This window comes from Acanthochromis polyacanthus, chromosome 1 (assembly GCF_021347895.1).
Source record: "Acanthochromis polyacanthus isolate Apoly-LR-REF ecotype Palm Island chromosome 1, KAUST_Apoly_ChrSc, whole genome shotgun sequence".
In the NCBI taxonomy this organism is placed as follows: Eukaryota; Metazoa; Chordata; class Actinopteri; family Pomacentridae; genus Acanthochromis; species Acanthochromis polyacanthus.
In genome coordinates this window covers 40,217,373-40,241,614 of record NC_067113.1, presented here as the reverse complement: position 1 = coordinate 40,241,614, position 24,242 = coordinate 40,217,373, and the positions used below count along the sequence as shown (strand labels likewise).

The 24,242-nt window shown below is 36.3% G+C and overlaps 1 protein-coding gene across 2 annotated transcripts in view; it reads right to left on the bottom strand.

Moving 5' to 3' along the window:
- The window catches only part of ada2b (adenosine deaminase 2b), a 39,462-nt gene extending 15,609 nt beyond the window's left edge, over positions 1 to 23,853 (bottom strand). Inside the window, exons 1-8 of one of the 2 annotated variants that reach the window (XM_051956961.1) lie at positions 23,325 to 23,850; positions 17,597 to 17,816; positions 17,292 to 17,502; positions 17,083 to 17,210; positions 14,685 to 14,775; positions 13,626 to 13,734; positions 13,391 to 13,548; positions 13,094 to 13,296 (exon numbers count right to left, since the gene is read on the bottom strand). In XM_051956961.1, the coding sequence (XP_051812921.1) occupies positions 13,094 to 13,296; positions 13,391 to 13,548; positions 13,626 to 13,734; positions 14,685 to 14,775; positions 17,083 to 17,210; positions 17,292 to 17,502; positions 17,597 to 17,816; positions 23,325 to 23,619 (1,415 nt within the window). In that variant the 5' untranslated portion in view covers positions 23,620 to 23,850. Of the gene's footprint in view, positions 1 to 5,763; positions 13,297 to 13,390; positions 13,549 to 13,625; positions 13,735 to 14,684; positions 14,776 to 17,082; positions 17,211 to 17,291; positions 17,503 to 17,596; positions 17,817 to 23,324 lie in introns of those variants that run through there. The other variant, XM_022209735.2, reaches the window with a different exon arrangement.
- Between the last annotated feature and the right edge of the window lie 389 nt (positions 23,854 to 24,242).

Sequence of the window (24,242 nt, the reverse complement as noted above, 5' to 3'; positions counted from 1 at the left end):
CAACTTTGCCGTTTTTGTCCATTTTCAAACATCATAGTAAGCTATGACGTTTTTTGTCCATTTTCAGATGGCTTACTAGACTATGACGTTTTTTGTCCATTTTCGGACAACATAATAGACCATTACTGCTTTTGTCCATTTTTGGACGACATACTAAACTATGACATTTTCTGTCCATTTTCGGACGACATACTAAACTATGACGTTTTTGTCCTTTTTGGGACGACATACTCAACTTTGCTGTTTTTGTCCATTTTCAGATGGCTTACTAAACAATGACGTTTTTTGTCCATTTTCGGATGACATACTAGACTATCACATTTTTTGTCCATTTTTGGACGACATACTAAACTATGACGTTTTTTGTCCATTTTCGGGTGACATATTAAACTATGACGTTTTTTGTCCATTTTCGGACGACTTGCTAAACTATGACGTTTTTTGTCCGTTTTCGGACGACATGCTAAACTATGACGTTTTTTGTTCGTTTTCGGACGACATGCTAAACTATGACGTTTTTTGTTCGTTTTCGGACGAAATGCTCGACGTTGCCGTTTTTGTCCATTTTCAAACATCATAGTAAGCTATGACGTTTTTTGTCCATTTTCAGATGGCATACTAAACTATGACGTTTTTTATCCATTTTCGGATGACTTACTGAACTATGACCTTTTTTGTCCATTTTCGGATGACTTACTAAACTATGACGTTTTTTGTCCATTTTCGGATGACATAGTAAATTATGACGTTTTTTGTCAATTTTCGGACGACTTACTAAACTATGACGTTTTTTGTCAATTTTTGGACGACATACTCAACTTTGCCGTTTTTGTCCATTTTCAGATGGCTTACTAAACAATGACGTTTTTGTCTTTTTTGGGACGACATACTAAACTATGACGTTTTTTTGTCAATTTTCGGACGACATACTAGACTATCACAGTTTTTGTCCATTTTCGGACGACATACTAAACTATGACGTTTCTTTGTCCATTTTCAGACGGCTTGCTAAACTATGACGTTCTTTGTCCATTTTCAGACAACATAATAGACTATGACGTTTTTTGTCCATTTTTGGACGACATACTAAACTATGACATTTTTGTCCATTTTCGGACGACACACTAAACTATGACGTTTTTTGTCCATTTTCGGAAGACATACTAAACTATGATGTTTTTTGTCCATTTTCGGACGACATGCTCAACTTTGCCGTTTTTGTCCATTTTCAAACATCATAGTAAGCTATGACGTTTTTTGTCCATTTTCAGATGGCTTACTAGACTATGACGTTTTTTGTCCATTTTCGGACAACATAATAGACTATTACTGCTTTTGTCCATTTTTGGACGACATACTAAACTATGACATTTTCTGTCCATTTTCGGACGACATACTAGACTATCACAGTTTTTGTCCATTTTTGGACGACAGACTACACTATGACATTTTTTGTCCATTTTCGGACGACATACTAAACTATGACGTTTCTTTGTCCATTTTCAGACGGCTTGCTAAACTATGACGTTCTTTGTCCATTTTCGGACAACATAATAGACTATGACGTTTTTTGTCAATTTTTGGACGACATACTAAACTATGACATTTTTGTCCATTTTCGGACGACACACTAAACTATGACGTTTTTTGTCCATTTTCGGAAGACATACTAAACTATGATGTTTTTTGTCCATTTTCGGACGACATGCTCAACTTTGCCGTTTTTGTCCATTTTCAAACATCATAGTAAGCTATGACGTTTTTTGTCCATTTTCAGACGACATGCTAAACTATGACGTTTCTTTGTCCATTTTCAGACTGCTTGCTAAACTATGACGTTCTTTGTCCATTTTCGGACAACATAATAGACTATGACGTTTTTTGTCCATTTTTGGACGACATACTAAACTATGACATTTTTGTCCATTTTCGGACGACACACTAAACTATGACGTTTTTTTGTCCATTTTCGGAAGACATACTAAACTATGATGTTTTTTGTCCATTTTCGGACGACATGCTCAACTTTGCCGTTTTTGTCCATTTTCAAACATCATAGTAAGCTATGACGTTTTTTGTCCATTTTCAGACGACATGCTCAACTTTGCCGTTTTTGTCCATTTTCAAACATCATAGTAAGCTATGACGTTTTTTGTCCATTTTCAGATGGCTTACTAGACTATGACGTTTTTTGTCCATTTTCGGACAACATAATAGACTATTACTGCTTTTGTCCATTTTTGGACGACATACTAAACTATGACGTTTTTGTCCTTTTTGGGACGACATACTCAACTTTGCCGTTTTTGTCCATTTTCAGATGGCTTACTAAACAATGACGTTTTTGTCTTTTTTGGGACGACATACTAAACTATGACGTTTTTTTGTCAATTTTCGTACGACATACTAGACTATCACATTTTTTGTCCATTTTCGGACGACATACTAAACTATGACGTTTCTTTGTCCATTTTCAGACGGCTTGCTAAACTATGACGTTCTTTGTCCATTTTCAGACAACATAATAGACTATGACGTTTTTTGTCCATTTTTGGACGACATACTAAACTATGACATTTTTGTCCATTTTCGGACGACACACTAAACTATGACGTTTTTTGTCCATTTTCGGAAGACATACTAAACTATGATGTTTTTTGTCCATTTTCGGACGACATGCTCAACTTTGCCGTTTTTGTCCATTTTCAAACATCATAGTAAGCTATGACGTTTTTTGTCCATTTTCAGACGACATGCTCAACTTTGCCGTTTTTGTCCATTTTCAAACATCATAGTAAGCTATGACGTTTTTTGTCCATTTTCAGATGGCTTACTAGACTATGACGTTTTTTGTCCATTTTCGGACAACATAATAGACTATTACTGCTTTTGTCCATTTTTGGACGACATACTAAACTATGACATTTTCTGTCCATTTTCGGACGACATACTAGACTATCACAGTTTTTGTCCATTTTTGGACGACAGACTACACTATGACATTTTTTGTCCATTTTCGGACGACATACTAAACTATGACGTTTCTTTGTCCATTTTCAGACTGCTTGCTAAACTATGACGTTCTTTGTCCATTTTCGGACAACATAATAGACTATGACGTTTTTTGTCAATTTTTGGACGACATACTAAACTATGACATTTTTGTCCATTTTCGGACGACACACTAAACTATGACGTTTTTTGTCCATTTTCGGAAGACATACTAAACTATGATGTTTTTTGTCCATTTTCGGACGACATGCTCAACTTTGCCGTTTTTGTCCATTTTCAAACATCATAGTAAGCTATGACGTTTTTTGTCCATTTTCAGACGACATGCTAAACTATGACGTTTCTTTGTCCATTTTCAGACTGCTTGCTAAACTATGACGTTCTTTGTCCATTTTCGGACAACATAATAGACTATGACGTTTTTTGTCCATTTTTGGACGACATACTAAACTATGACATTTTTGTCCATTTTCGGACGACACACTAAACTATGACGTTTTTGTCCATTTTCGGAAGACATACTAAACTATGATGTTTTTTGTCCATTTTCGGACGACATGCTCAACTTTGCCGTTTTTGTCCATTTTCAGATGGCTTACTAAACAATGACGTTTTTGTCTTTTTTGGGACGACATACTAAACTATGACGTTTTTTTGTCAATTTTCGGACGACATACTCGACTATCACAGTTTTTGTCCATTTTTGGATGACAGACTAAACTATGACATTTTTTGTCCATTTTTGGACGACATACTCAACTATGACGTTTTTTGTCCATTTTCGGACGACATACTAAACTTTGCTGTTTTAGTCCATTTTCAGACGACATGCTAAACTATGACGTTTTTTGTTCGTTTTCGGAAGACATGCTCGACGTTGCCGTTTTTGTCCATTTTCAAACATCATAGTAAGCTATGACGTTTTTTGTCCATTTTCAGATGGCATACTAAACTATGACGTTTTTTGTCCATTTTCGGATGACTTACTGAACTATGACGTTTTTTGTCCATTTTCGGACATCATAGTAAGCTATGACGTTTCTTTGTCCATTTTCAGACAGCTTACTAAACTATGACGTTTTTTGTCAATTTTCGGACGACATACAAGACTATCACAGTTTTTGTCCATTTTTGGACGACAGACTAAACTATGACATTTTTTGTCCATTTTCGGACGACATACTAAACTTTGCTGTTTCTTTGTCCATTTTCAGACAGCTTACTAAACTATGACATTTTTTGTCCATTTTCGGACAACATAATAGACTATCACGGTTTTTGTCCATTTTCGGATGACATACTAAACAATGACGTTTTTGTCCTTTTTGGGACGACATACTAAACTACGACCTTTTTTGTCCATTTTCGGACGACATACGAGACTATCACAGTTTTTGTCCCTTTTTGGACGACGTACTAAACTGACATTTTTTGTCCACTTTCGGACGACATACTAAACAATGACGTTTTTTGTCCATTTTCAGACGGCTTACTAGACTATGATGTTTTTTGTCCGTTTTCGGACGACATACTCAACTTTGCCGTTTTGGTCCATTTCCAGATGGCTTACTAAACGATGACGTTTTTGTCGTTTTTGGGACGACATGCTCAACTTTGCCGTTTTTTCCATTTTCAGACATCATCGTAAGCTGTGACGTTTTTTTGTCCGTTTTTGGACGACATAGTAAGCTATGATGTTTTTGTCCATTGGTACAGCCACCAGTATTGGTGTGCCGTTCGTTTTGAGTTGGTGTTTTATTGGGCCTTTGTGTGGGAGAATTTTGTGTGTGGGTTCAGCTGTGGCTTTTGCAGTGTCTTTGGAACCCCCGCTGCCGGCAGTTTCAGCTGATGAGACAGAGCTCATGACGACCTGCACTCCAGTCTGGTTCTCCCTCCCCTTCGACCATCCGGATTGGGCCACCCTCCAGCTCCTCCTCCTCAGGCCAATCAGAGGCAGCCAGGCACCACACCTGCGACCTATAAAGTGCCACCATGCCTTTAGTCTTGGTGGATGGTACTTTGACCAGTCCACTCTGGTGTCTCTTTGCATTGTGGCTCTGTATTGTGGTTCTGTGTGGTCTTTTGGTGGGTGCTACAGACAACTTCAACCTTTTGTTGGCGGCTTTAGTTTAGTGTGGAGCCCTACGTGTCAGTGGAGACTGAGGCTGCAATTCGTAGTCTGCCAACTGTGTGTATTAGCCACTTCGTTTTTTGAGCTTTTCTGAACTGTGCTCAGTATGTACTCTTATTCAGAGGCACCAGTTTTGTTTAGGTTGTTAAGTACACCTTTTGTACTAGTTTTTGTTCCTGGTGGTGGGTGTTGCTTCTATAGTTCGGTTTGGCTTGGGAGTTTAGTTGTTTTCTTTGTGTTTAGCTTAGTTACAAACTCTGTTCGCCTTTGTTATGTTTTATTCTGTTCTTTGTTTTAGCAACACTCACCAGTTTTGTGTTTTATTGTCACTTTTCCATTCCTTTTACTACTAAGCAATAAATCCCTTAACCTAAACTAACACCATCTGGTTATTTTGTTGCATCCAGCCAACCCCAAGAGGTTGGATAGTAACACCATTTTCAGATGGCTTACGAAACGGTGATGTTTTTGTCCTTTTTGGGACGACAGAGTAAATTATTAAGTTTTTAGTCATATTTTGGATGACATTCATATATTATTATATTTTTTGTGTTTACCAACATCAGTAAGTCCAAAGCAAACAGAGACCACACCAGAGAATGTAAGGAAAGTTTATTTGTCAAAAACATTTATTAATCAAGTAAACACGAGATTATTTTGTGACCTAAGACATCAATCTTCATAGCAGTACAAAGACAGCTTGATATCAGACAGGACTGTCACATGCTATTAAACAGAAGCTGTCAACTCAACTCTTTGGAGGGGGCAACAAGAATGGCACAAAAAGTCTGAAATATAGTTTAAAATGTTGTACAAAATATGACAAAAATGTCAGTCGAGTATGCCGTCCGAAAATGGACAAAAAACGTCATCGCTTACTATGATGTCAAAAAATGCACAAAATTTTCACAATTTTGTATGTCGCCGGAAAATGTACAAAAAACATCAGTTTATTTAGTAAGTCATCCAATAATGGACAAAAAGCTCCACAGTTTAGTATGTCGTCCAAAATATGACAAAAAATGTCATAGTTTAGCATGATGTCCAAAATGTGGGAAAAAACGACAGTTTAGCATGTCGTCCAAAATATGACAAAAACGTCATAGTTTAGTATGTCGTCCAAAATATGACAAAAACGACATAGTTTAGTATGTCGTCCAAAATATGACAAAAATGTCATAGTTTAGCATGTCGTCCAAAATATGACAAAAACATCATAGTTTAGCATGTCGTCCAAAATATGACAAAAACATCATAGTTTAGCATGTCGTCCAAAATATGACAAAAAATGTCATAGTTTAGCATGTCGTCCAAAATATGACAAAAACGTCATAGTTTAGTATGTCGTCCAAAATATGACAAAAACGTCATAGTTTAGCATGTCGTCCAAAATATGACAAAAAATGTCATAGTTTAGCATGTTGTCCAAAATGTGGAAAAAAATGTCATAGTTTAGCATGTCGTCCAAAATATGACAAAAACATCATAGTTTAGCGTGTCGTCCAAAATATTACAAAAAACGTCATAGTTTAGCATGTCGTCCAAAATATGACAAAAAACATCATAGTTTAGTGTGTCGTGCAAAACATGACAAAAAACGTCATAGTTTAGTATGTCGTCCAAAATATTACAAAAACGACATAGTTTACTATGTCGTCCAAAATGTGGAAAAAACGTCATAGTTTACTATGTCGTCCAAAACATGACAAAAACGTCATAGTTTAGCATGTCGTCCAAAATATGACAAAAAAATGTCATAGTTTAGCATGATGTCCAAAATGTGGAAAAAAACGACAGTTTCGTATGTCGTCCAAAACATGACAAAAAATGTCATAGTTTAGCATGTCGTCCAAAATATGACAAAAAACGTCATAGTTTAGTATGTCGTCCAAAATATGACAAAAACGTCATAGTTTAGTATGTCGTCCAAAACATGACAAAAACGACATAGTTTAGCATGTCGTCCAAAATATGACAAAAACGTCGTAGTTTAGCATGTCGTCCAAAATATGACAAAAAAATGTCATAGTTTAGCATGTTGTCCAAAATGTGGAAAAAAACGACAGTTTCGTATGTCGTCCAAAACATGACAAAAAACGTCATAGTTTAGCATGTCGTCCAAAATATGACAAAAAACGTCATAGTTTAGCATGTCGTCCAAAATATGACAAAAAACGACATAGTTTAGTATGTCGTCCAAAACATGACAAAAACGTCATAGTTTAGTGTGTCGTCCAAAATATGACAAAAACATCATAGTTTAGTATGTCATCCAAAATATGACAAAAACGTCATAGTTTAGCATGTCGTCCAAAATATGACAAAAAATGTCATAGTTTAGCATGTCGTCCAAAATATGAACAAAAACGCCATAGTTTAGCATGTCGTCCAAAATGTGGAAAAAAACATCATAGTTTAGTATGTCGTCCAAAATATGACAAAAACGTCATAGTTTAGTATGTCGTCCAAAATATGACAAAAACGTCATAGTTTAGCATGTCGTCCAAAATATGACAAAAAAATGTCATAGTTTAGCATGTTGTCCAAAATGTGGAAAAAAATGTCATAGTTTAGCATGTCGTACAAAATATGACAATAAACGTCATAGTTTAGTATGTCGTCCAAAATATGACAAAAACATCATAGTTTAGCGTGTCGTCCAAAATATTACAAAAAACGTCATAGTTTAGCATGTCGTCCAAAATATGACAAAAAACATCATAGTTTAGTGTGTCGTGCAAAACATGACAAAAAACGTCATAGTTTAGTATGTCGTCCAAAATATGACAAAAACGACATAGTTTAGTATGTCGTCCAAAATATGACCAAAAACGTCATAGTTTAGCATGTCGTCCAAAATATGACAAAAAAATGTCATAGTTTAGCATGTTGTCCAAAATGTGGAAAAAAACGACAGTTTCGTATGTCGTCCAAAACATGACAAAAAACGTCATAGTTTAGCATGTCGTCCAAAATATGACAAAAAATGTCATAGTTTAGCATGTCGTCCAAAATATGACAAAAACGACATAGTTTAGTGTGTCGTCCAAAACATGACAAAAACGTCATAGTTTAGTGTGTCGTCCAAAATATGACAAAAACATCATAGTTTAGTATGTCGTCCAAAATATGACAAAAACGTCATAGTTTAGCATGTCGTCCAAAATATGACAAAAAATGTCATAGTTTAGCATGTCGTCCAAAATATGAACAAAAACGCCATAGTTTAGCATGTCGTCCAAAATGTGGAAAAAAACATCATAGTTTAGTATGTCATCCAAAATATGACAAAAACGTCATAGTTTAGTATGTCGTCCAAAATATGACAAAAACGTCATAGTTTAGCATGTCGTCCAAAGTATGACAAAAAAATGTCATAGTTTAGCATGTTGTCCAAAATGTGGAAAAAAATGTCATAGTTTAGCATGTCGTACAAAATATGACAATAAACGTCATAGTTTAGCATGTCGTCCAAAATATGACAAAAAACGTCATAGTTTAGTATGTCGTCCAAAATATGACAAAAACATCATAGTTTAGCGTGTCGTCCAAAATATTACAAAAAACGTCATAGTTTAGCATGTCGTCCAAAATATGACAAAAAACATCATAGTTTAGTGTGTCGTGCAAAACATGACAAAAAACGTCATAGTTTAGTATGTCGTCCAAAATATGACAAAAACGACATAGTTTAGTATGTCGTCCAAAATATTACAAAAACGACATAGTTTACTATGTCGTCCAAAATGTGGAAAAAACGTCATAGTTTACTATGTCGTCCAAAACATGACAAAAACGTCATAGTTTAGCATGTCGTCCAAAATATGACAAAAAAATGTCATAGTTTAGCATGATGTCCAAAATGTGGAAAAAAACGACAGTTTCGTATGTCGTCCAAAACATGACAAAAAACGTCATAGTTTAGTATGTCGTCCAAAATATGACAAAAACGACATAGTTTAGTATGTCGTCCAAAATATGACAAAAAATGTCATAGTTTAGTATGTCGTCCAAAACACGACAAAAAATGTCATAGTTTAGCATGTCGTCCAAAATATGAACAAAAACGCCATAGTTTAGCATGTCGTCCAAAATGTGGAAAAAAACATCATAGTTTAGTATGTCATCCAAAATATGACAAAAACGTCATAGTTTCGTATGTCGTCCAAAACATGACAAAAAACGTCATAGTTTAGCATGTCGTCCAAAATATGACAAAAAATGTCATAGTTTAGCATGTCGTCCAAAATATGACCAAAAACGTCATAGTTTAGCATGTCGTCCAAAATATGACAAAAAATGTCATAGTTTAGCATGTCGTCCAAAATGTGGAAAAAAACATCATAGTTTAGTATCTCGTCCAAAATATGACAAAAACGTCATAGTTTAGCATGTCGTCCAAAATATGACAAAAAAATGTCATAGTTTAGCATGATGTCCAAAATGTGGAAAAAAACGACAGTTTAGCATGTCGTCCAAAACATGACCAAAAACGTCATAGTTTAGTATGTCGTCCAAAATATGACAAAAACGTCAGAGTTTAGTATGTCGTCCAAAATATGACAAAAACGACATAGTTTAGTATGTCGTCCAAAATATGACAAAAACGTCATAGTTTAGTATGTCGTCCAAAATATGACAAAAACGACATAGTTTAGTATGTCGTCCAAAATATGACAAAAAACGTCATAGTTTAGTATGTCGTCCAAAACATGACAAAAGCATAATAGTTTAGTATGTCGTCCAAAACACGACAAAAACATCATATTTTAGCATGTCGTCCAAAATATGACAAAAACATAGTTTAGTATGTCGTCCAAAATATGACAAAAATGTCATAGTTTAGCATGTCGTCCAAAATATGACAAAAACGTCATAGTTTAGTATGTCGTCCAAAATATGACAAAAATGTCATAGTTTAGTATGTCGTCCAAAACACGACAAAAACATAATATTTTAGCATGTCGTCCAAAATATGACAAAAACGACATAGTTTAGTATGTCGTCCAAAATATGACAAAAATGTCATAGTTTAGTATGTCGTCCAAAACACGACAAAAACATCATATTTTAGCATGTCGTCCAAAATATGACCAAAAACATCATAGTTTAGCATGTCGTCCAAAATGTGGAAAAAAACATCATAGTTTAGTATCTCGTCCAAAATATGACAAAAACGTCAGTTTAGTATGTCGTCCAAAATATGACAAAAACATCATAGTTTAGCATGTCGTCCAAAATATGACAAAAAAATGTCATAGTTTAGCATGTTGTCCAAAATGTGGAAAAAAAACGACATAGTTTTGTATGTCGTCCAAAATGTGGAAAAAACGTCATAGTTTAGTATGTCGTCCAAAACATGACAAAAACGTCATAGTTTAGTGTGTCGTCCAAAATGTGGAAAAAAATGTCATAGTTTAGCATGTCGTCCAAAATATGACAATAAACGTCATAGTTTAGCATGTCGTCCAAAATATGACAAAAAACGACATAGTTTAGTATGTCGTCCAAAACATGACAAAAACGTCATAGTTTAGTGTGTCGTCCAAAACATGACAAAAACGTCATAGTTTAGTATGTCGTCCAAAACACGACAAAAACATCATATTTTAGCATGTCGTCCAAAATATGACAAAAATGTCATAGTTTAGCATGTCGTCCAAAATATGACCAAAAACATCATAGTTTAGCATGTCGTCCAAAATGTGGAAAAAAACATCATAGTTTAGTATCTCGTCCAAAATATGACAAAAACGTCAGTTTAGTATGTCGTCCAAAATATGACAAAAACATCATAGTTTAGCATGTCGTCCAAAATATGACAAAAAAATGTCATAGTTTAGCATGTTGTCCAAAATGTGGAAAAAAAACGACATAGTTTTGTATGTCGTCCAAAATGTGGAAAAAACGTCATAGTTTAGTATGTCGTCCAAAACATGACAAAAACGTCATAGTTTAGTGTGTCGTCCAAAATGTGGAAAAAATGTCATAGTTTAGCATGTCGTCCAAAATATGACAATAAACGTCATAGTTTAGCATGTCGTCCAAAATATGACAAAAAACGACATAGTTTAGTATGTCGTCCAAAACATGACAAAAACGTCATAGTTTAGTGTGTCGTCCAAAACATGACAAAAACGTCATAGTTTAGTATGTCGTCCAAAACACGACAAAAACATCATATTTTAGCATGTCGTCCAAAATATGACAAAAATGTCATAGTTTAGCATGTCGTCCAAAATATGACCAAAAACATCATAGTTTAGCATGTCGTCCAAAATGTGGAAAAAAACATCATAGTTTAGTATCTCGTCCAAAATATGACAAAAACGTCAGTTTAGTATGTCGTCCAAAATATGACAAAAACATCATAGTTTAGCATGTCGTCCAAAATATGACAAAAAAATGTCATAGTTTAGCATGTTGTCCAAAATGTGGAAAAAAAACGACATAGTTTTGTATGTCGTCCAAAATGTGGAAAAAACGTCATAGTTTAGTATGTCGTCCAAAACATGACAAAAACGTCATAGTTTAGTGTGTCGTCCAAAATGTGGAAAAAAATGTCATAGTTTAGCATGTCGTCCAAAATATGACAATAAACGTCATAGTTTAGCATGTCGTCCAAAATATGACAAAAAACGACATAGTTTAGTATGTCGTCCAAAACATGACAAAAACGTCATAGTTTAGTGTGTCGTCCAAAACATGACAAAAACGTCATAGTTTAGTATGTCGTCCAAAATATGACAAAAACGTCATAGTTTAGCATGTCGTCCAAAATATGACAAAAAATGTCATAGTTTAGCATGTCGTCCAAAATATGAACAAAAACGTCATAGTTTAGCATGTCGTCCAAAATGTGGAAAAAAACATCATAGTTTAGTATCTCGTCCAAAATATGACAAAAACGTCATAGTTTAGTATGTCGTCCAAAATATGACAAAAACGTCATAGTTTAGCATGTCGTCCAAAATATGACAAAAAAATGTCATAGTTTAGCATGTTGTCCAAAATGTGGAAAAAAAACGACATAGTTTTGTATGTCGTCCAAAATGTGGAAAAAACGTCATAGTTTAGTATGTCGTCCAAAACATGACAAAAACGTCATAGTTTAGTGTGTCGTCCAAAATGTGGAAAAAAATGTCATAGTTTAGCATGTCGTCCAAAATATGACAATAAACGTCATAGTTTAGCATGTCGTCCAAAATATGACAAAAAACGACATAGTTTAGTATGTCGTCCAAAACATGACAAAAACGTCATAGTTTAGTGTGTCGTCCAAAATATGACAAAAACGTCATAGTTTAGCATGTCGTCCAAAATATGACAAAAAACGACATAGTTTAGTATGTCGTCCAAAACATGACAAAAACGTCATAGTTTAGTATGTCGTCCAAAATATGACAAAAACGTCATAGTTTAGCATGTCGTCCAAAATATGACAAAAAATGTCATAGTTTAGCATGTCGTCCAAAATGTGGAAAAAAACATCATAGTTTAGTATCTCGTCCAAAATATGACAAAAACGTCATAGTTCAGTATGTCGTCCAAAATATGACCAAAAAATGTCATAGTTTAGCATGTCGTCCAAAATGTGGAAAAAAACATCATAGTTTAGTATCTCGTCCAAAATATGACAAAAACATCAGTTTAGTGTGTCGTGCAAAACATGACAAAAAACGTCATAGTTTAGTATGTCGTCCAAAATGTGGGGAAAAAAACGTCATAGTTTAGTATGTTGTCCAAAATGTGGGAAAAAAAAAGTTCGTAGTTTAGTATGTTGTCCAAAATATCACAAAAACCAGTATCGGTATCAGTCCCAACATTCCAGTGTTGGTCAGGTGCTAATAAAAATGTATTCTTAGTGTTATATGAGGTGTGTTAAGTGTTTCTGTGAGAACTGAACATGAAAACATGGACATGAAAGAAATAAAATTTATTAATTCTGACCTGATAGAGTTGACAGCCAGCTCTTTCAGCGTACCAAGGTTTGCTTTCAGTCCTCCGATGCCCACAAATGCTTGATAAAAGTCGTAGGAGAGGCCTGTGGTGCCGAACAGAGACGGGTCATCCGAGCTGATCACCATAGGGTGGCCCTCAGACATCAGCACCGCTGCAGGGTGGTTCCTCAGATCTGATACCAGCTTCAGCACCTGCAGGTCCAACAAAGCCAGATACTTTATATTCGAAGACAGGCTCCCTAATGTGAATGTAAGTGTAGATGTCAGAGTAAATAGGTCATCCTACCTGGTTTGAGATGGGACAAAGCTCCACAGCAACATTTCTTTTCCTGGAAAGCTCTTTGGCCAGTGGATGGTGAGCCAAAGCGAAGCCGTGTCCAATGCGAGTGGTGTTGAAAAGAAGGGCGTCAAGAATGTTTTGATCGACGTTGGAGCCGTCGTCATCTACATACAAAATTTCGAACGATTGTTAAAACTACTGGAAACATTCTGTTGTAATGCAATGTTGTATTTTAACCCACCTGTTTCCCCTGCATGAAAGAAGTACGGCAATGTGACACCAAGTTCAGCTGGCAGAGAAAGAGCCTCTCTGAAGAACCAAAGGGTCCCTCCACTGTCCTCCCGGCCGACCTGCAAACCATGACGCAAGATTATACCTGCTTAAAGTTTAAAGCAAGGGTGTCCAATATGAGGCCCGCAGGCCAAAAGTGGCCCCCCAGAGGGTCCAATCCGGCCCTCAAAGTGCAAAAATTACAGAGAAGACATTAACTTCAGATTGTAAATCAGTAAAACTATAAATTTAAAATAATTTTTAGACCATGACAAGATGTTTTGATCATAAAGTAAAATATTAGATTTTTCATTGTTCTTTTGTTTCTTGTTTTTTTGTCTGACTTTCTCTATAGTCTCATGTCTTTGTCATTTTGTTTCTCGCTTTTCTCATTTTTTCCTCCCATTTTTGTCACTTTGTACCTATTTTGTCAAATTTTTTGTGTTGTTTGTCTCATTTTTTTCATTTTGTTTCTCATTTTTATAATATTTTGTCTTGTTTTTGTTTTTTTCTGTCTTTTATGTAAGTTGTAATGTGTAAATTATAAACTGAGGCATAATGTTGTTGAAATTGAATTTGCTTTTCTTAAGAAATTTCAGGGTGTTCATAATGTTTTGTGAAAAGATAATTTCTTAAATGTGAACTTTTTTTGCACTAACACATTAGTAATTGTGGTTATTTCTAGGTTACTGTGGTGTGATTTTACTGGTGTGAAGCACTGGACTAAAATGAGTTTGACACCCCTGGTTTAAAGGGTCATGGGGAGCCAGTGGGTGAAAAGTAGGGTACATCCAGTCAATCACAGACTGACATTTAGACACAGGCAACCCTTCACATGAACATATTTGGGCAGCTTGATGCCACCAATTATCCTTTAGGACTGTTGGAAGAAGCCACCAGGGAAAACATGCAAGAGAAAGGCTCCTTAGGTCAGTAAAAATTAAATTAAACCAGAACAACAAGCAAGAGAAATGACTTCCATTAGACAAGAGTCCATTCAAGAGGTTAAAGCAGACAGACCACTTCTTACCATGTCAAATCCTGCAACAACATCTGGAAAGTCCTTTTGCAGCTGAATGGCCTCTTTTATAGCTGCTTTGACCTCAGATACAGTCAGAGCCCTGCACAGAGCAGCAACACACACAAAGGATGGCAGTCTGTAAGACTCACAAACAAAACACCGTCCAATTTTACACTAAGATTTACATTGTGGGATGTCTATTTGAGCAAAGTGATTCAAAAATAATGACCACAGGACAAAATTTGAAAGAAAGACTGCAGCAGCAAACACCACAAGAAGATCCTCACTGATTAAGAAACATGTAAACCGACAGTAGTTGGAGTTATTGGGTGATGCAGCAGAAACTTCTTTGTTAGCTTTGCACATTAGCATGCTAATATTTGCCAGTTAGTGCCAAGTAGGGCTGAGATGAATTGGAATGAACTAACTTTGTGTCGTGAACTAAATAAAACACTTGAAGAAATTAAATTTTGACCTGATGAAGACACTCTAATGAGAAGTCAAGGTTCTTAAAATTTATTATCACACTTTATTCTGTGGGGAACGTGAATGTCTGCAGCAAATTTCCGTTTAACAAACAACTGTTGAGACACCTCAGTCACAAGCATAGAAGTGAAAATCAGGCTGGAGATGACTAAAATCATCAGGCTTCATCATCAGGGGACCATAAATATGGAGAATCAGGCTCTGACAGCGCTGCATCAGTTCCCACAATGCATTTCAAACTGTTCTGGTCTCCACATTTGCCAAACTCTACACCCCCAGGATTAACATGACAGCATCAGGTTGATTCTTTCAGACCTGCAGAAAACACACGTGTTAGCCCTTTAATAACGCTCTACAGGATGCTACATAACCACAAGATAATATATTGAATTATAGTTGCAAAATTATGTTCAAGAAGTGGAACATTGTGATAGATGAAAAAGAAGGCGGCAGATGGTCTCCAATTAGCTTCAAAAAGAAATCACATTATTCGGTTTCTAAATCAGAAGATTGTTGCACTCTGAGTTGCGAAGTGGTCTAAAGAACTTAACTGAAGTAAATTTGTAAGGTATTTGTAGTCGAGTTATTTTTATTTTGTTCAACTTTATACTTCTGCTCCTCTGTATCTCAGAGGCAAACAGTGCATTTCCACCCGCCTGCTGTCAAATTAAACCGTGTATCTGAACATTTTGCCATTTTAAATGCTCATGATGAACTGAAATATTCAGTGTTCATTCACAGGTTAAGATTTGTCTCTCTTTTAAGATATATAGAGAGATGAAAACTCTCCTGGGAACAGCTAGAAACTGTTTATCTATCTACAAACACATGATCATCTTCTAGAGCAGGGCTACTCAACTTCCCATTGCTCACGGGCCACAGAGAAATATCTATGTTTGTGTGGGCCGCAACCTGAAATTACTAATTTAATATTACTGAACTATGAAAAAGGCATTTAAATAATAAAGGTAATATTCAATAACAAAATACTTTAAATGCACTACAATAGACAATTTCATTAGGCTTTTATAAAAGTCAAATAAGATCTTGTTAAATATATTATCCATGGCCTTATAGATCTATTTGGAGCTGTTTTCTGCATTTCCCTCATTGACAGTAAAAAGCAAAAGGCCAATTGTCAGGAGATTAAAAAAAAAACAGCATCGATATCAAATTACAAAATGGGGCTTTATTCACAAAATATGAACAAAATGACTGATATTGTAGTAAATCACAGAATGGTAATTATTCTGTGCATATTAGCACTTTTCTGTAACAAACAAACGTGATGTTTCAAAGTTTTTAAAATATTTTTCAAGCAATGCTTTTTTGAGAAATTAATTAAATTACATAAAAAAAAACTAAGCAGGCAAAAATGTAAATAAATTAAGAGGTTTCTCATAAATATGAATTGGTCTACTACTCCAAAAAATTGCTCTAGTTTTACGGCTGAGGTCAGCCAATCAGATAGTCCTTAAAGATCAGGATCCAGGCTCAGAAACAGAGGCAGCCCCTCACCTGTCCAGATTAGAACCGCTCGGTCTCCTGATACCTTCAAGCCCCTACTGAAGACACACCTGTACTCCCTGGCTTTCAGTTGTAGCTGATATATGGCATCTGACTCTGCATATTTCCTGACAGATCATGCCTTGTTCTCTATTTTTTATCTGTTAAACACTTTGGTGAACCTTGGTTGTCTTTTAAAATATGCAATACAAATAAAACTGACTTAAGTATCTTCCATCGCTGTAATCATGCAACTTTTTTGTGAATCTACGTAATTGTACATTTAAATCATCAGTCATAAGTCTCAGATCTGTTCACTGTAACGTCTTTCCAGTGTGAAGTACTTGTGTGTAGCACTGTTGCTTTAAAAATGCGGCATTTTTAGCAGTTATTCTTACTGATAACTAGATTTTACCTGTGGACAGAAATGATGATTCGGGCTCCGAGAAAGTCCGGATGATCTCCCGTAAATTTCTTTGTGACTTCTTGAAACGTTTTCAGAGCCCACACCTTATCATGGATGGTTCCGTCAAGTTCATACGTCTGCAACAAAGGAAATGGATAGAGACTGACACAGATGCACAAGTTTCGCTTCTTACTGCTGCTACTGCTGCTTCTACTGACCCTCGAAAGACCGCTCCTTAGTTCCAGATACAGGACGTTGTCGTGGTGAAGTTCATCCAGGCCCTTATAGTAGTAGTCCCTCAGCACCGGCGCATGTGTAATCAGCCCTGCAGCTGCGATAAAGGCTTTCTCAAACTTCTCCCACACAACATCTTGGCTTGGATATTCACCGTCTGGATCCTCTGTAAACAGCGTGAGGCGCTGCATCAAACTAAAAAAACACCCAAAAACAAATACTCTGGCTTCATTCTTTGCTTTATATCTTTACTTGACGAGTACATGGGGGGGTTACGTGTGATGGAAACCTGTTGTCAAAGGCTACAAGGTCTCCCATTTTGGCTCTCAAAGTCTGGAGCAGCTGCCAGTAGAAGCAGTCCCATCGTGGGAAAGGCTGGCGGTCGGAGAACAGGAAGCGGACCGAGTTGTCCCAGGTGAAGCAGATGTAGCAGTGAGGTCTGTAGGTGACGTTCTTCACCAGCCATTCAGCGCTGACCAGAGACGAGCTGTGGATGTGGAGGGCTGCACCTGTAACCGAGACAACAGGACACAAGCTCAGACTGATGCTCCGAACCGAGACGCTGACAGAAAACGCAAGGACATTTCTAATTAGCGACTGCCACCCCTCATAAACGACAGATTGTTTTGTCTTTGTAATCATTTTATGGTTCTGGTTCTGCTGGACAGGGTGTCACATGGCACTGTGGGCACGTACATCAAAATAACTAAAAGGTCATTTGTTGCATGCATGTTTTGGTAGTGTTTTTGTATCTACTGCATGTGTGTTTACACTGCAAAAAATGCCCCTCTCAAAACAAGAAAAAAAAAACTAATTTCAAGGAACTTTTATTTTGAAATAAGTGAAAAAATCTGCCAATAGAACAAGTGAAAACTGTCTTGGTAAGATTTCTTGAAATTAGAAATGATATTTAGAATATTGAGATCTTAAAATTAGCTGGAAAACTTATTTTAAGCTGCATTTTACCAGGATTGCCACGACTAGGTGTCTTAAGCCTGCTGTGGTCCTCATTTACGGCACCAAAAAATAGTTTCCTTGTCTGAAAAAAATACAAAAATTCACCAAAAAAATTTCCCAAATTTTATAAAAATTTGTAAAATTTTCAGGAAGAAAATTCCTTAAAAGCTTCCCTTAAAAGTTTTCTTTTTTAAAGATTTGGCAAGAAATAAAAATTTAAAATCATTGAATCAAGATGGCTGACACTGCCTCGGCTGCTCGGGTTGCTCCTGCTTTTAAACGTTCTCGTTTTTAAGCCTGAGATCTATCACACCGCGGATGGAAGGGTGGTTGTAGAGGATGAACTGCTGAATTTCCTCTATGTTAAACTAAAGACAATGAATCAGCATGAGATTGTTATTCTGGCTTCAAATGCTTTGGACTCTGAGTGGATTGAGTCCGCTAAGAAGGCCCTCTTTGAGCTTATTAAACTGTGACATACTCTGTTTGCAAGAGACTTTTTTAGCACAACAACAGTTGCAGAAGCTGAACACTTAATGATTGTTTTCTTGGAACGGGAGAATCCACTACTGATTACGAGTGTGGTTATTGTCAGAGGAAGAATAGCAGGTGATGTGGCAATACTATGGAGAAAAACACTTGATGAATGTGTAAAAGTTGTCAGGCTGAGGGTTGATTGGTGCACTGGAATACAGTTCACATGTGACAATAAGGACTTTGTGATTTTAAATGTATATACTCCTTATGAATGTACACAGAATGAAAATGAATATGTAAATAAGCTGGCCTTTTTAAATTCTTTTGTGGATAGTTGTCCTTCGAGCATCTATGTTGTTGGAGACATGAATGTTGTCATAACTGATAGAAACTCTGCCTTTGGTAAATACTCGGTTCAGTTTTGTGAAGATCATAACTATATTTTATCAAGCAAGTTACTGCTGCCAAATGATAGTTACACCTAAATCAGTGAGGCGTGGTATACTACCTCGTGGTTAGACCACTGTTTCAGCACGTCTGACGCACATGCATCTCTTGGGTCTACGGCGATATTGTATGATGTAGTCACTGGCGACCATATACCTTTATCATTCTCAGTCCAAGTTGAAAAGTTGCCTGCATTGTCTGTAACCAGCAATGACGTGTTCTATGGAAAGCTGGATTGGCCTGCCTTCACTAAGGAAGATCTAATGTCCTATTTTTTTCACACTGATACACTATTTTGCAAAGTTAATCTACCTTATGACACAATAAAATGTACTGATCCAAATTGTGCAGATGAGCGCCACATAAGTAATATTTGTACATTTTATAATGATATAATATGTGCACTTGATAAAAGTAGTGCAAAACATTGTAAACTACAAAATAAGAATTATACAAAGCGTCCAGGTTGGAATAGGTTTGTTGCCGGCTACTATGAAATGGCTCGTGAGGCAACAAGAGAGTGGGCTCTGGCTGGAAGACCGAGGCAGGGACCCGTTTATGAAAATAAGAAACTCACAAATGCAAGATACAAATATGCCATTAGATTCATCACAAAAAATGAGCAAAGCATGAGATCAGATTCCATGGCAGGAAAGCTCTTAACAAACAATGTTATGGATTTCTGGAAAGAGGTGCGGATTCTTAACAGTAACAAGACTCCACTGACATGTACGGTGGATGGCATTTCTGGGTCAGATAACATAGCAGAGCACTGGAGACCGCATTATGTAACACTCTTTAACTGTATTCACAGTGAATACATCAATGTAGAAACGACTGACAAGAATGAGTGTATGAAGCCATAAAAGAGCTGCCTGATAAGAAGACCTGTGGGGCAGATGGTATATATGCAGAGCATCTGAAATATGCCAGCTGTAGGCATCTCCCCTTCTGTCTATTTGTTTTACCACTTGCGTGACCCGTGGTATTTTGCCAGATGCTCTCTTATCTGTCCCTGTTATAAAGGACAAAGCAGGTAGATTGGAACATCTAGATAATTACAGGCCCATTGCACTAGCCAGCATTGTTTTAAAAGTAGGTGAAAAGGTGTTGTTAAGTAGAATTCAGCATATCATCTCATCATCAGACAATCAATTTGGTTTTAAGTCAAAACATGGCACAGATTTATGTATTTTTGCCTTAAAGGAAATTTTAAGAAAGTACAAAAGTAAAAACTCATCTGTTTTGATATGCTTTATTGATGCTTCTAAAGCATTTGACCGTGTTAACCATCTAAAGTTGTTCATCAAAATGGGCCAGTGAGGGGTCCCAGAATACATATTAAGAATATTAGCATACTGGTATGCTCACCAGGTGATGCAGGTGAGGTGGGGCAACAGTATTTCTGCCCCATTTGGTGTTTCAAATGGTGTGAGGCAAGGTGGAATTCTTTCTCCTGTGCTTTTTAATTTGTATATGGACGAACTGTCACTACAATTAAAGGCTTGTAAGACTGGTTGTATGATAGGTTCCACTCTTGTAAACCGTCTAATGTATGCTGATGATCTTGTTGTTTTGAGTCCAAGTAGTGCTGGGATCCAGGAGCTTTTAAATCTGTGTTCCTCTTATGGATTGGATTATGACATCAAATATAATGCAAGTAAGAGTGTCGTAATGATTTGCAGAACCAGAGAGGACAAAGACCTGACATTCCCTCAGTTTAAGTTATGAAAGGTCATTCTGAAGGTTTGTAGTAAATATAAATATTTGGGTCATATTATAAATGATGATTGGTCAGATGATGATGATGTATTTCGGCAATGCCGTATGATGTATGCTCAGGCCAATATGCTTTTGCGCAGGTTTGGTGCTTGTACAGATGCTGTAAAAAAGACACTATTTAAAGCATATTGTAACCCATTGTATACTGCCCACCTGTGGTCAAACTACAAACGAGCTACTATTCGTAAACTCAATGTTGCATACAATGACTGTTTAAGAACTCTTTTGAAAAGACCACGATGGGAGAGTGCCAGTTCATTGTTTGTTTGTGCTGGAATTAGGACATTTCAGGCTATGTTGAGAAACCTGATGTTTAAATTTATTTGTCGGCTCAACAATTGTGAGAACTCTATAATCATTTGCCTGACAGACATCAAAATAAGTGCCACACGCTACCAGTCTGAACTGTGGCGTCACTGGTACAGTTGTCTGCTGTAGTTTTCTTCTGTGTTGTTTTGTTGTTTTTATTTATCTGGACCCTGTGTCTGTAATAAAGTTTGATGATGATGATTTTCAAAAAATGAGTAAAAATCTTCCCAAAAAATCCTATAAATATCTAAAGTGATTCCATATTTATCAGCGAAACTTCTAATATTTTCTTTACGAACATTCACAAAAAAATCAACCAAAATCCAGCTAATTTTGCTGGTTGATTTTTTTTCTGAGTGTTCTGAAAGAAACTTTTTTTTTAACATTTCTTTTTTCCCCATCAAAAAATTTTCAAAAATGTTCCAAAAATTATGAAAATGTGGAAGTTTTCAGTGTGAAAATATATATTATTTTCTACATTTTCAAACTTTGAAATGTTTCAGTTTGACCCTCAGGATGACTGGGGGGTTAAAACAAGATAATTTCAAGACTGTTTGATTGTTTTAAGATGCATTAAAACAAGTCCCTCCATCTGCTGAAATCTCTCTTGTTAAGTGAATTTATCTTAAATCAAGTGAGATGAGACACTTTGAGTAAAAATAAGACAAACAGACTTGGTAAGATTTTGAGTTTTTACAGTGTAGTTGTCTGTTTATTGTCATTTTTCACATCTTTGTAGGATCTTTTCATCTTTTGGTCATTTTACGCAGTCGTTGTGATTCGTGTGTTGTACCTTGTATTCATTTTGTGCTTTTCTTTGTGGGGTATTTGTGTTTATATGCATTTTATTGCATCAGAAGGCAACATTTTTGTTCTTACACACTTTGTGCCTCTCTTCTTTACAGTGTTTATGGTGACTAAACTGTCTGGGAGAGCTCAAGACTGCCTTCTAAGTACCTGTCAAGTGCATCTCTGTTAGAAGGTTGCTCTTCTAGTGTAAAATAATTAGCTTCCTTCGTTCTTCTCCTGTCCAGAATGTGAACACTGTCCTCAACAGAGTGTCCTTCATCCTTTAGGTGCAGGTGGACTGCTGAGTCTTGTCCTCAGTAAGTTCTGTTGTGGTGCTCTATGCACTTGTAGACTTGTTTTCTAGTCTTCCTGGTATTATTGGTCTGCACACTCCTCACAGCAATCGGCTGCATCTGCCGCCTTGTGTTTGCTTGTTTTGTCCTTGGGCTGACAAACTTCTGTCTAGTGCTGCTCGGCCTGTGACACCACTTATCAGGTACTTATAATGCAGTCTTGAGGCCTCTCCCCGGACATTTTCACCACCATGAACACCTCAACTCATCCCTCATCTGCCAGTGTCACAACAACTCACAACTCTAAGCATGTGAGGGACAATTCAACGCTTTTTGTTTATTTGTATTATTTTCTACATTGTAGATTATGATTTTTTTGATTATAACATAATTCCACATGTATTCTTTTATAGTCTGGATGTCTTCAGTGTTAATCTGCAATGTAGAAAATGATTAAATAGAAACAAATGAAGGAGAAGTCCAAACTTCTGAGTGCTAGTGTACATCTGGGACTTCCGATCAGACAGTTAGAACTGAGGAAACTTTTCAACGAGAGGTTTGAAAACATCTTCTGTTACTAAATAGAGGTCAAATTGCCATCTATCTCAACTGATTTGGTGTTGGTCTCTACATTAATATTTATATCCCACATTTTCTTATTCTAACGTATTCGTGAGGATTTGATCAGTTTGAAATGTGCTATCTAAAAAAAAAGGGTTTTCTTTTATAGACATGCATTTCATTGAAGTATTACTGTATATTTGCATCTTTGTAGTTGTTCTGTCTGTTTTAATCTTGTCAAACTACTGGAAAAATGGATGCAAACCATCATTCAAAGGCATAGAAAGTGTATATGTGCATACTGTATAAAAAATGTGATAGGAAGCCATTAAATAAAGCTTCTGTGAAATGTTAATGTGGCATCAGCATGCTTCAGAAAATCATCCATGGTTGCAACATCACCTTTTGGCATCTTCTGCAGCAGTTTGAAGACTGAGCTCGTCTGGATGAGAGGCTTTGCTTTGAAGAAGTGGATGGCAGGAGGGAACGGAGCAGCAGACATCTCCTGCTCCTTCAACCGGTGGAGGTAAGAGTCCAGCTTCTGCTCGGCCGCCGTCAGGATCACTCTTCCTCCCGTCTGTCTGGACGCCTCCTGACGTATCAGTGAGTCCCTCTGAGCGGGGTCGGGCATCCCGTCGGTCACAAACCACAGAAGGGGAACGTAGACGAGCAGAGTCTGGCAGAGTGAGATCAGCATGTCCTTGTGTGAAGCAGCAGGGAGAGGTTTTCCCACTAAAACATGATGTTCTCGCCTTTCACGAAGTCTCAGCTGCTGGATACGATGCTGCAAAGACAGAAATACAGGATGACAATCATGAAACAACGATATTCAGCCCTCCTGTTGTCTTCATTTACGGGCACCAAAAAATATTGTTCCCTTGTCTGAAAAAAAATCCAAAAATTCAGCAAAAAAATTCCAAAATTTCAAAAAATAAAAAAATAAAAAATTTGCAAAATCTTCAGGAAGAAATTTTTTAAAAAATCCTTAAGCTTCTCTTAGAAGTTTCATTTAAAATGTTTTGGCAAGAAAAAATAATTTAAAATGAAAAAATAATTGTAAATATTTTCAAAAAAATAAAAATCTTCCAAAAAAATCCTAAAAATATCTAAAGTGATTCCATAGATATCAGCAAAAGTTCTATTTTCTTTAAGAATATTCATTAAAAAAAAAAAAATCAACTAAAATCCAGTGAAATTCGCTGAATTTTGGTTGATTTTTTTTTTTTTTTTTTTTACAAATGTTCCGAAAGAAACATTTTTTCCACCAAAAAATGTTCAAAAATTTCCCAAAAATGTTAAAAATGTGTAAGTTCTCATGGT